This window comes from Branchiostoma floridae, chromosome 2 (genome assembly GCF_000003815.2).
Source record: "Branchiostoma floridae strain S238N-H82 chromosome 2, Bfl_VNyyK, whole genome shotgun sequence".
Lineage (NCBI taxonomy): Eukaryota > Metazoa > Chordata > Leptocardii > Amphioxiformes > Branchiostomatidae > Branchiostoma > Branchiostoma floridae.
Genome location: NC_049980.1, coordinates 32575212 through 32596180, shown reverse-complemented (window position 1 = coordinate 32596180; position 20969 = coordinate 32575212). Strand labels below are relative to the sequence as shown.

General features: G+C 47.8%; 1 protein-coding gene across 8 annotated transcripts in view; it reads right to left on the bottom strand.

The window, feature by feature from the left end:
* Positions 1-20969, bottom strand: part of LOC118409292 (coiled-coil domain-containing protein 171-like) — a 51862-nt gene that overhangs the window by 24866 nt on the left and 6027 nt on the right. For all 8 annotated transcript variants that reach the window (XM_035810194.1, XM_035810189.1, XM_035810191.1 and 5 more), the window contains exons 4-12: positions 20619-20793; positions 20063-20175; positions 19437-19525; positions 18237-18277; positions 17520-17614; positions 15967-16059; positions 15453-15547; positions 14783-14848; positions 13141-13279 (exon numbers count right to left, since the gene is read on the bottom strand). In XM_035810194.1, the coding sequence (XP_035666087.1) occupies positions 13141-13279; positions 14783-14848; positions 15453-15547; positions 15967-16059; positions 17520-17614; positions 18237-18277; positions 19437-19525; positions 20063-20175; positions 20619-20793 (906 nt within the window). The remainder of the gene's footprint in view (positions 1-13140; positions 13280-14782; positions 14849-15452; positions 15548-15966; positions 16060-17519; positions 17615-18236; positions 18278-19436; positions 19526-20062; positions 20176-20618; positions 20794-20969) is intronic.

The window sequence follows — 20969 nt, the reverse complement described above, 5'->3', positions numbered from 1 at the left end:
AATTTGGCCCCAACCTTTGGATAATTGGTGATGGGTTCGTGTCCTTTGCAACCGGTAAATGTGGGATACGGGACTTCCCCAATTTGGTCCTCGCAATAATCAATAATATCAGTCAACGTCTTTTGAGCATGAGCAGTGTTCGACAAGTAGTTGATATCCAAAACAAACAAGGAACGCTAGGGGCTTTCCCAAGTGCTACCGTCGCAGCTTCTTAAGTACAAGTGACAGGTCCCGTGACCTCTATAACATATGTTCCCTTGACATACAACCTCTTAGGTTAACTATCTCCGTCGATCCCCCGAGTACAGTAGGGCCGACGAGTTCCAAAGCTAATTCACTACAGGGGTGCTCGACCCGCTGGTCTGGTGGTAATCATTGCTTCCCGGCCACTCTAGAGAATAACAATGTTTCACGGTTACTTGCGGAAGTAACCCTACTATCTCACTAAATCTATCCTTACACCCCCCTGCTGAATTATAGCGTTGTCCCCGACGCTATGACCTCTCAAATTCCGTTACAACAGTGAAACCACAGTAAATGAGGTTATACATGGTTGTAGTACTAAGAATAATAATTAAACAAAGATAATGCGAATAACATATGGGTACATTCTAATACATTGATAACCTACGATCACATATGGAGACCGAGTCCCCAAGCAGTGCCATGAAGATAACTTACTCGGCAATTCTACCGAAATGCATGGCTAACGTTGAAGATAAAAACTTTATGTCTGGTTTCTTGAGATTCTCAAACCAGCTTTTCAAACTCAGAGGGACCAACCTCCGAGAAAATCAACAGAGAGACATCATTTTTGAGCACTATACACACTTCATTCAACCTTTAGAATTTCCAACCCTCTCTACTGACACGACAAGTACAGCGACTTTCGTAAGGTCTACATTAGTACCTTATACTGTTATCTAGCCGCGAGGGAATTATTGGAAAATGGAGTCAACCCGAGGAAGGTCTACATTAGTACCTTATACTGTTATCTAGCCGCGAGGGAATTATTGGAAAATGGAGTCAACCCGAGGAGGGTAGCAAGTACGCCACCGAGCAGGAAGACGATTCCTGTCGAAACTCGCAAAGACATTAATATCAACGGCGATAAAGAAGCCCAACCGTGCCTACCCGACCACGAAATGGTGGGAACAGTACAATTCACGTTTGCAGGCATTACTGAAACAACGTTCGAAGGCGCCCGACACACGCTACAAGGGAAACAAGGCAGTGCCGGTGTTGCCTGTGGTCGTCATATCTATGAGGTGGTTCTTTAGCCACTATTTTTTTTTCATTTCGTTACGCGGGGAGGTTTACTTCCCCGAAGATGCTCGCCAGGCGAAGAATGCCATCATCACAGGCATCGCAGCATTCGACGACCTTGAAATTACCACAGGAATTCATCCTGCATTTTCAAATCAAACGGGACATAAGTCGCGTTTTTACGGTGGGGAGAGGCGGAGACCCCCTTACAAGACTTTAGGTACGTAACTCCTGCCTCAAAATCGATAGTTTTAACGTAGTCCCGTATCAACTGCGACCGTTCCTAAGGTAGCAATCGAAAACTCAGTAACTACTCATTCAATTTCGTTACAATAATTCACGCGTAAATAAAGAAGAAGAGGCCCGTTCGTGAAGAAAGTGGACAACCATAAACACCCATGTCACTCATGCGACAGATACTCGAGGAGGGAGTGCTGCCCTGCTACAGGGGCTCCCCACAGTCACAATACAACAACAGCCTTCAGCAAGAAAAGGGCATGCTAGACCCAAGGACGGGTCGTTTTCAATACCTTCATCCCGTGGTACCGGTGAGGGAAAAGTTACAGGCGCGTACGTGCCGGCTATCCCTTACTCTTTAAACTTAAATGGTACCATCATGGTTAACACACAATAAAAATAAAAATAACTTAACTAAAACTTACCTACGTGGGATTTTCGTAACATGAGCTGACCTTTGATTTGGTGGAGCAGGGTCGCGGCCCCCTGGGAGTGACCCATCCTATATACACTCCGGATACCCCACTCTATACTTCCCTACGCTAATACAACCATTGGTGCTACTCTAACTTTTTTTTTTTTTTTTTTTTTTACCCAGAGTCAGTCAGGTTTGTATTGTTCAAGTTCATAGCGGCGTTCTTGTACCTCCGTCTGGGACTGGTCCAGCACCGGAGCAGCACACGCTCTTACCGGAACAGCGTTCGTCAGTATCGGCACATCGTTTATCCCCCAAGGGCCAGTGTTCATCGGCATACGTGCAGCGGTTACTCCACCTGGACCTGCGTTCATTGGTCTGGGGCGGCGTCCGCCCCTGTTGGCCTTGCGCCTGCCTCTGCGTGGGGAGTATTTGTCTCCGTCGGGTTCACCCGTACCCCCTACTCCGGGTACGAGGCCTGGGCCCACCCCATACATGATGTCAAACAACGCTGGATGGACTCGCCTTCCTCCCACCTGCCTGAGGGTGTGTCGGATGATCTGCTCGTCGTCCGCGAGTAGGCGTTTCTCGTCGTAAATTTGTTGTTCCAGCTTCGCAATCTCCGCGCAATAGTCGAAGCGTTCGCCCCTTCCAGGCGGGTACCCTGGGTATGGCCGGATTACGATATCGTCCTGGTGTCCCCATTCGTCGATAATCATCAGCTGGTGAATGCACGGGTGCGGGCTCGGAACGCACCGTAGCAGTTCCATCAGTAGCCGGCTCTGGATCCGGCGTGCACCCCGACGGAACTGCTCTAGGGCGGCCTTTATTTGTCGGTTGTGTTCAAAGGCATTCACCCAGGCCGGGTCTGGTAGTGCAACGGCTTCAGTCTCTTGTGCCTGGAGGGCTTCCTCGCACATCGCGTTCATACGGCCGATCGCGGTATACTCTCCTTCAGTCCTCCCACGCACATCGTGGTCTTCGAATAGAGTACCGTCCTCTCCTTCAAGTGGTGGGGGGCCTTGGGATCGCTCTTCCTCCCGACGATCCATTGGGCCCGTGTTTCGGTCCACGTGCGGGAGAGTCACTGCCGGCTACCCTGTTCCTCTCGGCCGCCTCGAGGTTCTTCTCCGGGCGCCCTTTTGTACTCTCGTCGGCTGCCGGTCTGAGGTCGTTCAGTATCGGAGTGGAGGCGACGACTCGGCCCTCAGTAGAACGACCGCCGCCACGGCTTTGGCTCGGAAAGCTTCCCATGACTGTGCCACTCCGGAGGCGGTGGACCTATGCGGAAGAGACAGAGCAAACAATGCGATTCCCCAACCCGGTCCAACAAAAATAGCAAATCAACTAGTTCGCCTACTTGTATACTAGAACGTTGGCTCACAGGTGCAAAGCTGGCGCCAGCTGCCTTATCACAGACTGTAGACGGCCTTGGGTGTCCAATGCCATTCCTACCAACGCTACGTGCCTATGATTAAACTGTCTGGGTCTTTTTATTAAAACAATCACTACTTAATATCCTAACTACCGGTGTTCAACTTATCAAACTAGTCATCTTAACTATAGATCGTCGATACCGACTGTTTACATCTAAATCCCGAGACAGCGGGTCCTGCTGGCCTTCCACTCTGGCCAAACTGTTTTAATTCTCTTTTTTTCGTAGTCTCGCTTCTTCTCGACTGCCCTCCTTCTCTGGGCAATGACTACCCCCCTGCTTTGACGGACTTCCTACTGGACCATATCCATCACCATTTGGGTGTCCGCCCGTGACCCCTGATGAGACTGACAGGTCACGGAACGTGACACCACGGATGGAGCCGGTGTGGCTTGTCACCCTGGAACGACAGATGAATGGCCCGGCGTCGCGCGATAAAAGTCGCGTCAATTGGGTGTCCAATTGAATTCTTCCACATTTCTCATCAACTAATACTTCTGTGTCCTGTGAAATCGGTTTCACACTTGCTAGCGGCCTAGCGTATTCCTCTCAGGACCCACCCCTGATAATCCCCTCCCTCCCTCGGTGTCAGGACCCCACCCGCCAGCTGCACGTGCCCCGATTTGGTCACGCCCACAGCTGTCAGCTGTGGGACTACACGCACTAGCTAGTCAGGGAAGACTACCTTCCACGTCAGGAGTGTCGACTGGAAGAGATCACAGCGGTCGCCCGAGGTCAACTCATCGGAGTGTCAATGTTCCCTCCTACACTAACTTCGGAGTGTCTCGGTTTCCTCCTACATAAACTTTGGAGCGTCTGGGCTTCCTCCTACCCAACATTTCTCCAACTTCTGAACTCATCTAATTTCCTGTCGCACTCGTATTAAAACTACAAAACCAACTATAATAGCTTTGGCGGTTCGCCAAGCACGAGGCTATCTCGACGTCAAATCTACATTCCTCTTGGCGTCGGCTCTAATGAGGGTCAAGCTCTCCAACCCCTACTATTTGCTATTGAGTTAGGAAATGCAAACGTAAAACGTATTCGGCTAACATCCCGACCCCGGGGCGAATAACTTCCGATTTGAAACTCTAGGCAACGGAGTTAATACTGCTATGATTAGTTGCCTCCTTCGATTAAACTTGAAACTAGCTAAGTAAAACCAGACTTCCTCGCGTACGGAATCTAATTCTATTCACGGTATATACATCATGGACACGCCTCCTACAGCGACTGTATCTCTACTGTATCTGTCATCCGATCATATCGTACAACAAATTCACTGGGGCGTCTAATTACAGTTGGCGTGGCATATACAGCCATTAAGACCGGGTTACCATACCAATTTGGTGGCTTGGCTCGATTCGATCGTTTTGGGTAGCGTTTCACCTGAGTTCCCGTGACCTCGGTGGGGGCACCAGATGTTACCTCTTTACTAGTTTCTACTTGGGGCACGTATAAAACTGCTGGCGCTGCCTCTCCATCTCTACGCGATGAAGGATGGGTCACGCCCCGAGATGGCAAGGCCTGTCCTTCTGCATTATCGCCCGCCAAGGTCTCAGCGGGAGGGCTTAAGCTCACCTCTCCCTGACTTGTGGCGGTTGTGACATCGTTTTGACTATCTAACTCTGGATTGACCGCATTATTACTCGGTTCTTCGTCTGCAAGGAACCAGCCGGGATTTAATAAACAAAAACCAAATTCCTCTGTATCCCCTCCCGCTGAATCATTAATTTGGGACTCTGTCGCGTCTGCCCTCGCGCGTAGTCTCCTAGCTCTACGCTCTGCTCGCGCACTGGGCCCCGTCCCAAAGAGGCAATGTGTTAACATGTCTCTATGTAGCTTCCGTATCGGACCTTTACTGTCTTCTGATTGTACGACATACACCGGTATGTCTGGGTTGGGCTGCTCTTTAACCACGTAGGGGACCTTTTCCCATCTGTCTTGTATTTTCTTCCTTCCTTTACATTTACTTTTCACTAGCACCCTCTGACCTGGTAGTAATGGGGCCTCTCTGGCTGTCCTATCGAACATCTTCTTACGCGCGGCGGCGGTCCGAGCCAAGTATTCTTTCGCCCGGGCGTACGCGTAACAATACCTCTGATGGTGCTCTCTAACCCAGTCATCGGGGCTCGGTTCCCCGTCACTTTCCTCCGGATCTAACCCTAAGGTTAAATCGATAGGCAGTCGAGGGTGCCTCCCAAACATCATGAAGTACGGACTGTACGAAGTGCTGCTATGGGGGGTATTATTGTATACGCTTACCAACTCAAATATGTATTCAGGCCAGCGTCGCTTCTGATCTTTCTCTAACGTCCCTAGCAAGTCTAGCAGAGTGCGGTTTAGGCGCTCAATCTGACCGTTACCCATCGGGTGATACGCAGTTGTTGAGATTTTAACGGATCCATAGAGCTTACAGAGTTCTTGGATGGTCTCAGACTGGAAATTCGCGCCTCGGTCTGAGTGCAAGCGTTGGGGGAACCCATACGGCAAAATAAAGTGCTTCCACAGGGCCTTGGCGGTGGTTACGGCCGTCTGATTCTTAGTAGGAACCGCCACGGCGTATTTGGTGAAGCAGTCCGCGATTACCAATACATGTTCGTACCCACTGGACGACTTTTCTAAGGTTAGGAAGTCCATCGCTACCAGCTCCAACGGGGCTGACACCTCTATGTTAACTAATGGGGGCCTGATGTGTGGGACCGGCGTCTTCCTTAAACAGCAACGTTCGCACGTCCTAACCCACGTGGTCACATCTGATTGCATACTCGGCCAATAGAACCTTTGCCTCACCAACGCTAGGGTCCTGGGCACGCCCATATGCCCATACCTGTCATGTAGAGCGTCGAGGAACTCGACCCGTAAAGAGGCGGGGGTCACTAACTGTCTAAACATATCAGCTCGGCCCTGTCCCCACACGAATCGGAACAAGATGTCATCCTCTAAATGAAGCCGGGGCCACTGTCTTAAGAGGCGCCCCGTGTCTACGTTTTCGTTCGCCAGTTCTTTGTCAGTGGGACGTCTTTCTCGCCCCAAGTAATGAATCGCCCTGCCAATCATGGGGTCTTCTCGCTGCAATTTAGCTAGTTCGACTTTGGTACGACCCGCCCAATCTGACGGCGAGTCGTCCGGAACAGGGGGTTTCTTACGTTTCCGCACATTCTTACTGGTGGGTCTCGGGGTCACCATACTCGCGCCCAAGGCCGCAAGGTGGGCCTCCTGTGGTGGAAATCTAGACAGTACGTCTGCATTAGCATTAGCCTTTCCTGGCCGATACTTAACGTCAAAATTAAAACTGGATAACTGGGCCACCCACCGCTGCTCGGTGGCCCCCAACTTGGCCGTGTCAAGGTGTGCCAAAGGGTTATTATCTGTGTATACTGTAAATTCGTGTCCAAACAAATGCTCCTTAAATTTCTCGGATATCGCCCACTTTAATGCTAGTAACTCTAACTTAAAAGAACTATAGTTATCCCAGTTCCGTTCTGCGGGCCTCAGCCCTCGGCTCGCGTAAGCTATTACCCTTTCTACGCCGCCTTGTTCCTGAGCTAGGACTGCACCTAAGCCATCATTACTGGCATCGGTGTACACAACAAAGGGTTTCGAGTAATCTGGGTACGCTAACAAAGGAGACGTCATCAATTTCTCACGAAGGGTATCGAAAGCTGTCTGGCAAGCTGGCGTCCAGGCGAAAGGGGTGTCTTTCCGCACAAGGTCATGTAAGGGGCGAGCTATCTTACCAAAGGACTCTACGAACCGACGGTAGTACGAGGCGAACCCCAGAAACTGACGAACTTGTTTCACTGTTTTGGGTATGGGCCAATCTCGCAGGGCTGCCACCTTATCGCTATCCGTGGCGACCCCGTCTGCACTCACTACGTGACCTAAGTACTTGACTGACGTCTGCAACAGATGGCACTTATTAGGCTTGAGTTTCAAGCCATACTGACTCAGACGGCTGAACACTAGGTCTAGCCTCTCCAGATGTTCATCGAAGCCCTTAGAAAATACAATGATGTCATCGAGGTATATCAACAGAATTTCGAGATTCTGGTCTCCTAGGCAACGCTGCATTAACCTCTGAAAGGTCGAGGGGGCATTGCAAAGGCCAAAGGGCATGCGTTTGAACTCGTGTAACCCGTATTGGGTACAAAATGCGGTCTTTTCTCTGTCCCTCTCGTCGACCTCAACTTGCCAGTATCCCGAGGCTAAGTCCAGAGTTGAAAACAGCTGTGCCCCGCCCAGCGCGTCAAGGCTTTCCTCGATTCTGGGCAGGGGAAATGCATCTCTGTGTGTGCGTGCATTCAATTTTCTATAATCTACACAAAATCGCAAACTCCCATCCTTCTTCCGAACTAAAACGACTGGTGCGGCCCAAGGGGAGCAGCTAGGCTGAATTACGTCCTGATCTAACATTGCCTGTATATGGGCTTTAACCTCGTGGTGAAGGGCAGGGGGAATCCGGCGGTACGGTTCCCTGGATGGTGGTGCATCCCCTGTCTGAATTCTATGGGTAATGACATTAGTATGGCCAAAATCATACTTATCCTTGGAAAAGACGGCCTTGTGTTTTGTCAATAATAACTGTAGCTTATCTTTCTGTTCGCCAGACAATTTTGTAACATCAATGTCAACATCCACTGGCAGTGCGCCCTTATCCGAAGTTACTGGACCGTCTGTCACCGGCTCTGCGTTTACAAATCGGGCGTAAGCTTCTACCCTATCGCCTAGTTTGACTTCGACCTCGAGTTCCTGTTCTGGCACTCGATCCACTACAAATAGCTCCCCTAATTTGGCACGGGTTCCCAACGTGATGTCCCAATCCCCGACATTAGCTACCCGTACAGGGACACGTCCGGCCGTCACCTCAGCATAGCTGCGGGCTACAAGTATGGACTTCGGCAGAGTCCCTGGCTCTGGAGGCTCAACTAAAACAGTATAGGGGGCGCCGTCGGGTCCCGGGCGTGCCCTACCAAATATAACCACCTCGTGACCGGCGGGAATTACTAACTTCTGGCGATGAGGAGCCCAGACGTACCCAACACGCCCGTTCTCCGCTGACGTAAACCGCTTGCGTTTTTCCTCTGCCTTCAAAGCCTGGGCCCACACCCGGGCCTCCTTATCTCCGCGGTCAAGGGTAAGGGGAGCTTCGGTGGCCCCTCCCAAGATAGATAAACACTCGCCTATAATATTCATCCCTAACACTACTGAACCGGCCCAGCTAGGAATATTTTCTGCTACTAGGACCCCCCGCTGTGGTATGACGTGGCCCATTACTTCCACGTCCATTTCTACATAACCTAGGAAATCCAGTTCTAGTCCATTCATCGCGGTCACCCTTACCCACGAAGTGTCACGGGACAAATCTTTCCCTTCGGTGCCAAAATTATTTTCGAAACAATCCCGTGTCATTATGGTTACCATAGAGCCTGTGTCTAATAAACAACGCATTTCTTTCCCTGCAAATTTTACGTTGGCCGTCAAACTCCCCCCAACCGTCCGTGAAGTCAGCGAGCTCACTAATCGCGGGGAGTTGTTAGTGTAACTATAAACACTCGCGGCACCCGAACCTATTCTACCTGTAGCTTGGGGCCTATCTTCGTTAGTTTCCTCCGTCCGGTGCCCCTCCCCGGCGGAGACCCCTAGTTTGGCGAGCCCTGCTGGCCGCCCTGCGGCGCTACGCTCTGACTGCTAGAGGACTCACTCGAGCCCCTCGGCGTACCAATGGCGGAATCCGGACGAGCGGCGCCATACTGGCGGCAATCGCGCCCAATGTGCCCGACCTCATCACACAGACGACAGATTGGCCGCCCGTCTTCGGCGTAGCGATACCTTGGGTACCGCTGGTCACGTTCGTTCGGACGGCGGTCCCATCCGAATCGATTTGGGCCTTGGCGCCCCGACCTAGCGCCACTAGGGCCAGGACGTGGCACGTTATACTGCTCATACTGCTCGGGTCTACGAGCCAGGGCCTCGTTCGTCCGGATTAGGGCCTCGTTCTGCGCGCGTAGTTCTCGAATTTCACGTCTTAAATCTTCCTGACCTTGGTAATATCTATACGACGTGTCCGCCGTCCCCTGGGAGTCAGTGGACGCGCAGGCGCCCCTGGAGCTGGCTTCTTTTACGGGTGATCGCCCCCCTGTAAGCCCCCTGACTTCCAGTCGGATATCCATGAACGTGCATTCGCGGCGTTGCCGAACATGCGCTTCTAGATGCCTACTCAGGTGCCTATCCCGAAGCCCGGCAATAAACTTATCGCGGAGGGCCCTGTCCTGGTCTGTTAATATGCCCGGCCGCTTCTGCTCTGCTCTGTGTGCTAGGCCCTGCAGAGCGAGGGCATAGTCGCGATATGACTCGTCCGGTCCTTGTTCCCGCCGATAGAACTCGGACAACAAGGTCGTGCAGGGAGCTGTGTCCCTATACGCGTCCCTCAACACGCGGATTATAGTGTCAATACTCGTCTTCTCCCGCGACGAGAGGCAGGCCACCTCACGTTTGGCATCCCCCTCTAAGCTTCGCAAGACTAGATGGGCCTGCTGTTCAGGCGGGGTACCCCACGAGCTGAACGAAATCTGGGCCTCCTCCCACCAGTCCTCAAACGAACTGGCGGGGTCCCTGCCAGAGAATTTCGTCAAATTTTTCTCCTGCTGTACCACGACCGTCGGCGGAGGCAAGGAGAGGACCGACTGTCCCAACCCCAGCTGTGGAGTACCCGGTGCCCCTGGCAATGTAGGGGCCCCGTTCGGTAATTGGTGCCCGCCCCCCTGCTGTGAGGTGGAAACGGCCGTCGCCCCGGTAGCGGACGTCGCGACGGACTGTGTTTCGGACGGGTCCGCCAGCGATACCGACACCGAGGCCCATGATGGCGTGGCCGAACCCGAGGGCACATAAATGGGAGTGGAGCCTCCCGCCTGACCATCTAGTTGGCTTACTCCTGCGAGGCTAAAATCACTAATCGACGGTGAAGCGGGGCTGTCCCTTAAAGCAAAACGCGGAAATGTCACCACGGGCGTGCTATTCGATGCCCCCGCTACACTCGACGTCGAAGTGCGCCCTAGATATGCCCTAAGTTGAGCGGCTTGGGAGAACGGAGACTCGACCTCGGCAATACTTGGTTTGGGTCGGGTTGCGGAGGTTGACGCCTTTACATCCCCTCCCTTGCTGGTTTCACCCCCTTTGTTCTGTTCCGTAGACATCTTACAATGATTTGCCGCCCTGTCTACTCTTTCTAGGCTCGCCTCTGACAGCCACAAATTTGGATCGATAACGCAAGAATCGAAACACGACAGAGGCAAAAAGTAAAACAATCAACAAAAGTACTCGAAGTCAAATAAGCCGCGACCTGTCTGACTCAACAGTCTATCCTATTTAGTTCCTTGCCTGCTCAACCAACTAGTACTTAGATATTCCATAAAAATCAAATCTAACGTCAGGTACTACAACTGTCTATCTACGAACTGGACACTCTGGGGACATTAACGATCGTTACGGTACGCGTGGCCGCTGGCAGTGTCTCTTCGTTTGGTGGCAGTGCCACAAGTCCTACTCTCATAAACACCTCATGCCCAACATTCATCTCACTCAACCGGCGACTCGTCATCTGAAGCTCGTACGGGTGCGAAAACCACACTACAACATTTCTGCTTCCTGCGGAGAATTGAACTGCCTCTCTCTGCCTCAGGAATCGATAGCCAAAAGTCCTAGCGAACCCACACGCCCACTCTATGTCACTCTCGGACCCGTGTCTCAGCGGAATCAGTATGTTCCCAGCAGGTATCGACATTGAGGTACTTCATCTACTAATTTAATATTCGGGGCTCGCTCAAACGGGTACGCCGTTGTCGAAATGGGCACAACTTTAAGCCCTGTTTCGATGTATGTACTACAATGTATCCCCTTGCATTTCAATTCTGCCCATACGAACTTCAACTGGTCCGGAAGGGCAAACCAGTATACTTTGTGCTCGGACGTTTCTCCCAGAATTGTTTCGAACTGCTCAATAACGTGGAATCCCTTGTTTATTATCCCTATGTCTATCACCTTCTGTACTTCTGCGATATGTTCTAACGGCGCTAACAGCGTACTCCACGGAGCCAACGTCATTCACCTTTCCTATCACAATTGCTACCTACAATTTACAGCGGACCGGGCCAAGGCCGCATGGCACTCTGCCACCCCACAAAAAAGTCCACTCACCTGATTCTTGTTCTCTCACCATGGTGAACTGTATCTTCTAGTCCGGCTTTGTCTTCTTCCCGTAACGTCAGGTCGAAATCCTGGTCGCTCGCGCCACATGTAAGGTAGCCAGGAGTAGTCTGCTCTCTGACGATCCTCACGGAGGCCCTAGGACAAAGTCTCTAGAGCCACCACCTGCTGTGTCGACTCGAGTGAAAGGCCGGGGCCCGCAAAATGTTCGATCACCGAGATTTATTCAGTCATCACCGACAGTTCCAGAAAGTCTCTGCGGTATGGTAGCTCCAGGGAAAGCAGGATGTAATTCCTATAAAGTTCCAGAACTGCTCAAGTCGTTGACAGATTCTTCAGGCGAGGCAGTGTGTGGCCCTTAGGCCCAAAAACTCTCGTTTTTGCTAAGTGTTTCCCAACTTTTATTTCCTAGATTTTGGTGTCCGCCTCCACCCAAATTTGGTCCGAAACGATATAAAATGCAATCGGCCATTGGTCAACATAAATCGGTTTTGGTATTTCTCATTTATCATTTTGAGTTCTTACTGTCAGTTTTGACGGACATTTCGAAGCAGAAATCGTGGTTAACTCGCTTTTCCTCTAATAAAAGTCCCATTAATAGTGAATTTGGCCCCAACCTTTGGATAATTGGTGATGGGTTCGTGTCCTTTGCAACCGGTAAATGTGGGATACGGGACTTCCCCAATTTGGTCCTCGCAATAATCAATAATATCAGTCAACGTCTTTTGAGCATGAGCAGTGTTCGACAAGTAGTTGATATCCAAAACAAACAAGGAACGCTAGGGGCTTTCCCAAGTGCTACCGTCGCAGCTTCTTAAGTACAAGTGACAGGTCCCGTGACCTCTATAACATATGTTCCCTTGACATACAACCTCTTAGGTTAACTATCTCCGTCGATCCCCCGAGTACAGTAGGGCCGACGAGTTCCAAAGCTAATTCACTACAGGGGTGCTCGACCCGCTGGTCTGGTGGTAATCATTGCTTCCCGGCCACTCTAGAGAATAACAATGTTTCACGGTTACTTGCGGAAGTAACCCTACTATCTCACTAAATCTATCCTTACACATGTATAAAAAAAAGGTTGGTACATGTATATCAAATGGTTATTAAAAGTTCTTTACACTCATCTAGTACATTAGAACGAGGACATTATATCTGATATAAAGTCCTTGATTAGAATTATCGTCTGCTGACATTTTGGTGACAGATAAATCTTCTTCGTGGCAATACTAACTCTGCACTGTAGGAGTGACACCTAGCTGCAGTGTGGAGAACTGCAGCAGTGACACCTAGCTGCAGTGTGGAGAACTGCAGCAGTGACACCTAGCTGCAGTGTGAAGTAGAACCAGTTTAGTAATACACTGAGGTCCAGTCACCAAAACTTTAACAGATGATTTTGTACTGGTTGTGTATATAAAGGACTTTGTTGCCTGCTAGTTTTACCCCTACTTACCCCTTGCCAAAAGACATTTATCTTGCCATATCGAACCATTTTACAGTAAACCCCTCCAACCCCCAACCCCACCACACACACAACACACACACACATACACAAACACTCACACACACACACAACACTGACCCTGGCCAGTTCCTCCTTGAGCTCATCAAAGTTTGTCTGGTGCAGCCCCAGCTGTTTGGACATCCCGCTGAGGGCGGTTTTCTTCTCTTCCAGCTCTGAGCTCAGCTGCTGCTGGACGGCTGTGTACTGCTGGTCAGACCTACACACACAGAACAACAGTTTACTTATTTTATTTATTGGTTTGGCTGTTCAGAACACACAGCCAGGGCTGCCCAACTAACCAACTGGCTATTACAAAGGGCCAACCCTGCTGACAACAACAGAGACAATACATATGGATTTGGACAGGAACAATAGTTACACACAAACATACAGAGAACAACAGTTACACACACACACACGTACAAGTCATCATCAGCTTCTGTCTCTTACAGCTCTAAGCTGCTGCTGTACAGCTGTGTTGGTCAGACCTACAGACAAACAGTCATACAGAGAACAACAACAGTTACACAGAGAACAACAACAGTTACACACAGAACAACAACAGTTACACAGAGAACAACAACAGTTACACAGAGAACAACAACAGTTACACAGAGAACAACGTTAACAACAGTTACACAGAGAACAACAGTTACACAGAGAACAACAACAACAGTTATACACAGAACAACAACAGTTACACACAGAACAACAACAGTTACACAGAGAACAACAACAGTTACACAGAGAACAACGTTAACAACAGTTACACAGAGAACAACAGTTACACAGAGAACAACAACAGTTACACACAGAACAACAACAGTTACACACAGAACAACAACAGTTACACAGAGAACAACAACAGTTACACACAGAACAACAACAGTTACACACAGAACAACAACAGTTACACACAGAACAACAACAGTTACACAGAGAACAACAACAGTTACACAGAGAACAACGTTAACAACAGTTACACAGAGAACAACAGTTACACAGAGAACAACAACAGTTACACACAGAACAACAACAGTTACACAGAGAACAACAACAGTTACACACAGAACAACAAGTTACACACAGAACAACAACAGTTACACACAGAAAAACAACAGTTACACACAGAACAACAACAGTTACACACAGAACAACAACAGTTACACACAGAACAACAACAGTTGCACACAGAACAACAACAGTTACACACAGAACAACAGTTACACACAGAACAACAGTTACACACAAACACACAGAGAACAACAGTTACACACAGAACAACAGTTACACACAGAACAACAGTTACACACAAACACACAGAGAACAACAGTTACACACAGGTGAAAGGTGTTATATACTGTGTGCTGTGGTTCTGACCTACCCACAAACAACAAGAAGTTGGCTTTGTGGTTAGAGTTGGTTTCCTTGTGGTTAGGGTTCTTGACTTAGAATCTAAAGGTCCTTGGTTTGAATCCCTAGTAGTCCCCAGTGTTGAGCCCTAGGTGAACTTAAAACAACCACAAACACTCCATTTTCTTCTTACAGCAAAATTAACCCCTCTCAAACATTTCCCCATTACAGTACCTGGCTGCCGTGAGGGAGGTCCTGTTGGATGGAGGTCCTGTGTTTGAGGAGAGCCACACCTAACAGATCTGGTGTATGTGTTACACCTGAATGTTGTGAATAACTAAAGAATGACATGAAAAGCAACATTCACCTTTCCAGCTGTTCCTTGTACTTGTTACAGGCCGTCCGCTCCTCTTCGAATGCTGCCTCAACCTCCCTACAGAACAGAGACAAATGTGTGGAATGATTGACATATCGATGACTCAACACGTGGAGATTTAAAATATGATACATAGCTAACCATGGCCTCCCTTTCCCAGACCATGGTTGGGAGTCAAGCCCCTGTCACACATAGGCAACCATGGCCGTGGCGCATTAATACACCCAATCCCTTGATCTCGGAAGTTAAGCAACGTGCAGTCGGGTCAGTACTTGGATGGGAGACCACCAAGAAAGACTGGATGCTGTAGCCAGGTCATACCAAAGACAAAAGATTGAAAAATGGTACATACTTATTTCTCTGCTGAGAGGAAGAGTATGGAAGCTAAACACACTACACTTTCAGTGGACTTGCCCCCTGCTGTAGTGGCCTGTGTGTATGAGAGTATGGAAGCTAAACACACTACACTTTCAGTGGACCAGTCCCCTGCTGTAGTGACCTATGTGTCGGGTGCCGGACCTGACGCATCACAATGATGTATGGGTAACTTTAACTTAAGCTTAGCTTTATGGCCTTCCGACCTTCTCCAGACCATGGTTGGGTGTTAGTCACGAGCAAGGCCATCTGTGGTCTGATCTGATAGAGGACCGGTATGTCTCACCTGAGTTGTCTGGTTATCATCTCAAGATTCATGCTGGCGTCGGAGTGAGCCGACTTCTCCACCTCAAGTGCGCCCTCTAGGTCCCGCACTCGTAACTGCAAGGAAGACAGGAAAAGAATGATCACTGATGGTTGACCGCAGAAAATCCAGCCCCATCAGTTGTAAGTTTCCCATACTTCAGCCCCTGGCTGTGAAGAGGAAGTAGTGCCGCCACCCAAAATACTGTAAAATGCATTTAAGTTCGTGGGGATTTAATTTCGCAGTAGCAGGAAAAAGGACTTTTCGCGGTGGATTTAAGTTCGCGGTAGCACCGTAGCCTGCAGTCTAATACCATAATAGAAAAATGTTCGCGGTGGTTTTAAGTTCGAGGTGAAGTGGTCACCGCGAAAACCGCGAACATTAATGCACCGCGAACATTTCTGCATTTACAGTAACAATGTTTATCAAAGTTTCTGAAACACGTCTTGAGTTGTTTTAGAACAGATGAGAGTTCAAGGGTTAAAGTCAACCTCACCTGCACAATCTCAGAGTTGAACTTGGACTCCAGGTGAGCTGCTCGCTCTGCCTCGATGTTCTCCTCCAGCTGCTTAATTCTCTGCTGTAGAGCCTAGGGGGGAGGACAAGTAACACTGGTTCACCTTTATCCGTGGGTAACCTATATTCATTGTTTGTACAAAAAAACGTATCTAGGGATATAAAGTCGACGGACGGTGATTTTAAATGGGAACATTTTGAAAATATTGCAAATTTGAAACCACTGTCAGCAGACTTAATACTCCTAAATGTGCTGTTTTTTAAGACAACGGATAAAGATCACCCCACGGATAAAGGTGAACCAGCATTACTTACAATGTCTAGATAGTGGACTTCTGGGGCAGATTTCATCACAATGCTAGATCCCTGGTTTGACAGAATTCTTCATCCACAACCAAAGAGTTGATCATTAGTCAATGTTTCAAGTGATGGATGTCACTCGAAACGTCCAGAAGTAAATATCCGTTTTTATCCAGTTGTAGCGATTGAATTGTATTTGAATATTGCTTTAAATACCTGGATGTCTAACCTTCATAAATGTGCAGGAAATAGCATTTCAGAGGGTCTAGAATCTCTCTCTAGATATTAAAATTTTCCATGGGAGCATGCCCCCAGATCCCCCTAGGAACTCTGCGCCAAAGCCATTCAAAATGGAGGGGATGGAAAATGATTTCTGGCTGGCTACAGCTCTGGTCTAGATAGTGGACTTCTGGGGCAGTTTTCATCACAATGCTAAATCCCTGGTTTGACAGAATTCTTCATACACAACCAACGAGTTGATCATTAGTCAATGTTTCTGTGACTGTATCTCTGTTATATACTTTGTCTCACCCTTGCCTCTTCCCTCATGACTTCACTGAAAAGCGGCCTGCAGGCCGATTTGAGCTTTCATAAATAAATAAAGGTTCAAACAAACTGCCTGGAAGTACTGCCCTGAAGAAGGAGACAGGCGGCTATGTCAGATAGGTATTAGCTAATACATGTATGTTGCGTACTAAGAACTTTGTAAACAATGAACTCCTTTCAAGCACTTTTAGTTTTACAATATCTCCCATGATCCACAAAACAACCATACTCCTTTGGTCCAGTCCATATTTTCTAATTTATTTAAAGTGAAGCCACATTTGGAAACACATCATAATGAAGCATAGCCTGGGTACCATCCAGGAAGTAGTTCGCTCCGGCGTTCATTATACACTATATACAGTCACTTCTCTGCTGTTCCATCTGCGAACCCGGACCATCTTGACATCTGGAATCGTCCAAATTTTGGACGCAGGTGCTGGATGGTCCCTACAAATGAGAGAATTAAGGAATGGGTTCAAGTGATCGTTGAAATAGGTGTTCCAACACCCAAAACGGGAAGAGAGGGCCTGTTGTCATCAATGAGCGCTCTAGAACCCATTCCTAAATTCACTCATTAACTGATTTTACCACGAAAGGGTTTGAATGTGCAGGTCTCCAGACGAGTAGCAGAAGCAAACATAGGAGCGAACTACTATCCGGATGGTACCAAGGCTAAGTGAAGCGTACTTCTATCTCCTTCTTTGCCCTGCCCTCCCTCTCAGCTCCGTAGTCCAGGTCGGTGATCTGGCGCCGGATGGTGTCGGCCTGACTGCTTCTCTCCGCTTCACGACACGGACACAACACAAAAACACTGTTAGTGTTACCAGGGTGTTCTTCTGAAGGACCATTATACACTTAATAAGTGTAGTTTATTTAGTCATTGATAGAAATACTCTTTTTAGCCATATCATAGGAAAGTTCCCTCACTTTGAGTGCATTTTGTGCATTTTGATCAAATTACATTATATAAACACATCTTAAGCTAAATTTTTAATTCTAACACTTCTAAGAAACGAGAAGAAGCCGAACAATTGTATTAGAATAGTTTTAGAACCCATGTTTTAGATTAGTCTTAGAAACCATGTGTACTGTATTACTACCTTCTGTATCTATATGCCTGTACTTAGCCCGATAGGCCATGAACGTGCAATAAAGTTTATTACAATAAGTAAAATTCACTCACACTCACACCATCCATATTATTGACTGTTGTTAAATTAACATCATACAAAAACATGACTTCATTGCCAACGAAAGATTCAGTCATGGTACTATCAATAATTGAATATGGTGCGAAAATGTTTGTTCCAAGTACCAAGTCTTGCTGTTACGCGTGGTCATATAGAAATATCATAATGATTACATTTGTACTAATGAAGCCTTCAGAATACCACTCAGTCTCACCTTCCAGTTCCTTTACTCTGTCCTGGAGGTCGGAGTTTATGCTGAAACAGACAAGGTTTGGTGAGGACCTAAGTCATACTTTCCAAGCAGAGGTTAGGCTCGGGCTGTTTTTTTTTGACGTTTTTTTAGTCGTTTTTATCGGGCTTTCTATTTTGTATTGTATCTTGCTGCAGGTTTTGACACAGCAAGATAATACAAAATAGAAAGCCCGATAAAAATGACAGTCACTAAAAAAACGTTAAAACAACAGCCGGAGCCTAACCTCTGCTTGGAGAGTACCTAAGTCATGCATCCACTGGGAAGCTTAGTTAGGGGTGTTTGCCGGGCCCAGTCTGCTAGGCATGGGTCAGACTAGCTCTGCTTCTGGCAGCCTGTCTTTTTGGCTGGCCAGTTATCTCCGACACTGACCGTTATAGCTTAACCCCATAAAAAATCCCCTGGCATGCGAATATCAGATGAAAATGAACTAGCCATGACCTCTATATTCCAGTACAATGTATTACCAGCTTCAGTCCTGTAAATTCATTCAGTTTTCCAGTGACTTGATTTTGCTGTTTTCATACTCATAACTTGCTTTTTCTTTGTGGTTGTTACACTTCTACTAGTGTATAGTAGTACTACATTGGAAATGTATATTTGAGGTGAATCTGTCACCATGAAAAATGAAACCACTGCAAACATTTCAAGCTTTACAGTATTTTTGACGATGGAGGTTCAACATCCAGGTAATAAGATGAGCCAAAAAGCAGTTACTCAAGCAACTGGATATGATTTTAGGATGAATCTGTTCTCCGACTAGATCTCTTTTGCATTCAATCTCACAGCTAGGATATAAAAACTGCCTACAACAAGATTTCTCCAGTGTCACTGCAAAAAGACAACAGAATGCTGTTTGAAACATCTGACCGTTTCCAAAATCATATCCAGTTGCTTGTCAGGAGTACTGTGAATGCAGAAATTTTTGCGGTGGTTTTATGTTCGTGGTTTTTGCGTTGCAAATTTACCGCGAACTTAAAACCACCGTAAACATTTTTCCATGGCAGTAACAGACTACAGTGCATGGTGCTACCATGCACAAACTAAAACCACCCCAAACAGTCCTTTTCCCGCTACTACAAAATTAAATCCCCCCGACTTTACATGTAACTGCTTTTTGGCACAAGCTTAACAGTAATTTGCTTTCAGTGGAACAGCTCTTACTTGTGCTGTTCCCCCAGCATGCTGTCCAGCTTGTCCCTCTCTGCTGTCACCACGTCCTGTTCAGCGTGGCAGCGGGCGATCACCTTGTCCTGGGGTCAACAAGTCATTCATTTTCTTATTCATTTATTGGGTTTGTCTGTTCAGCACGTACAGCCAGCGCTGCCCAACTAGCCTGTGGCTATTACAAATGGCTAGTCAGGCTGACAAAACTGAGACAATACAATTGATGATCTTTATTTGCACGTTCCTGCCCATGTGGGCTAAATGCAGCAATTCAGTTGTGTTACATGGGATACCAAAGATAAGTACTATTACTGTAGTATTACAATTGGATAAGCAACACATCTGGAGATATGTTATCACTATATCTAACGTTTACATGCCTCTCCCCTTTTCTTAAAACAAGTGCATACGAACTCACAAAGTTTTGTTGTACATTGTTGTCAGTGGTTGTCAATATTACAATGGAACTGGACAAGGACAGGATACCTACCTACCTACAGTAGTCACTTGACCTCCTGGTCGTTGGGCGGACAAGGTAGACATGGTATACTCATCAATAACAATAGGAGCAACAAAACAACAAAGAGAACAGTAAACAAGCTAACGGACTATGAGACTACAACCTTCTCCTCCATGAGTAGCCTGTGCTGAGTCTCCTGTTCCGTGGCCTGGATACGGGCAACCTTCAGAGCACTGTCAAGGTCATCTGCCTGTCTGCTCAGCTCCGATACTTGAGCTGGAATGTAAAAGATATCAGGAGCTAAGCAATCAGGTACAGGTTATAGATAGAAGATGGGTGTGAGGGAGGCCATTCTCATCCATACTATAGACAACGCAGCATAACGTAATCCAACAGCTTTGCAGGCACGCGGTGCGGCAGTAGCTGGTTATATTACACTGAACAACCTGTTTGTTTGTTTGTTTGTTTGTTTGTTTTCAAACGCCTGGGTGGCCTATTCAGTTTAAACAAACTGAATTTCAGTTTCACATAAAAGGAACTAAAAGCATAATACAAAGAAAATAAATAGACATACACATTGGAACATATAAGTACAAATGAAACATGAAAGATGGCAGACAAATAAAATCATGACTGGCACACCTAGCTTTTGGCACATCTTTAAAACTATCCAGAGAAGATACCTGACTATGCGTGCTGAGAGGAGAGTATCTCCTTACCCCTGAGGTCGTCGTTGTTGCGGAGTATCTGCCCTTCCTTGTCCTCCGCCTGTCTTTTCTCCTGGCTGATGTTTTTCCTGGCCACGGTGAGCTCGAACTCCAGGTTCTGCCTGGTGGCCTCTCCCTTCTCCAGCTGTGCCCGCAGCCGCGCCACCTGGCCCTGCAGGCTGGTCGTCTGGGGAAGAAGGTAACAAGGAGGTTTGCAATAGAGTTCTGAAAATAGTTTCATCAGGTTGGTAGAATATAGGATGAAGGAGAATTCTTTTTACACAACCAACGTTACTTACATGGCTTACGTTTCGATGTCTTTCAGTCACCTTTGTCAGAGCTTCTAACTGGAGTTCTGCTTCG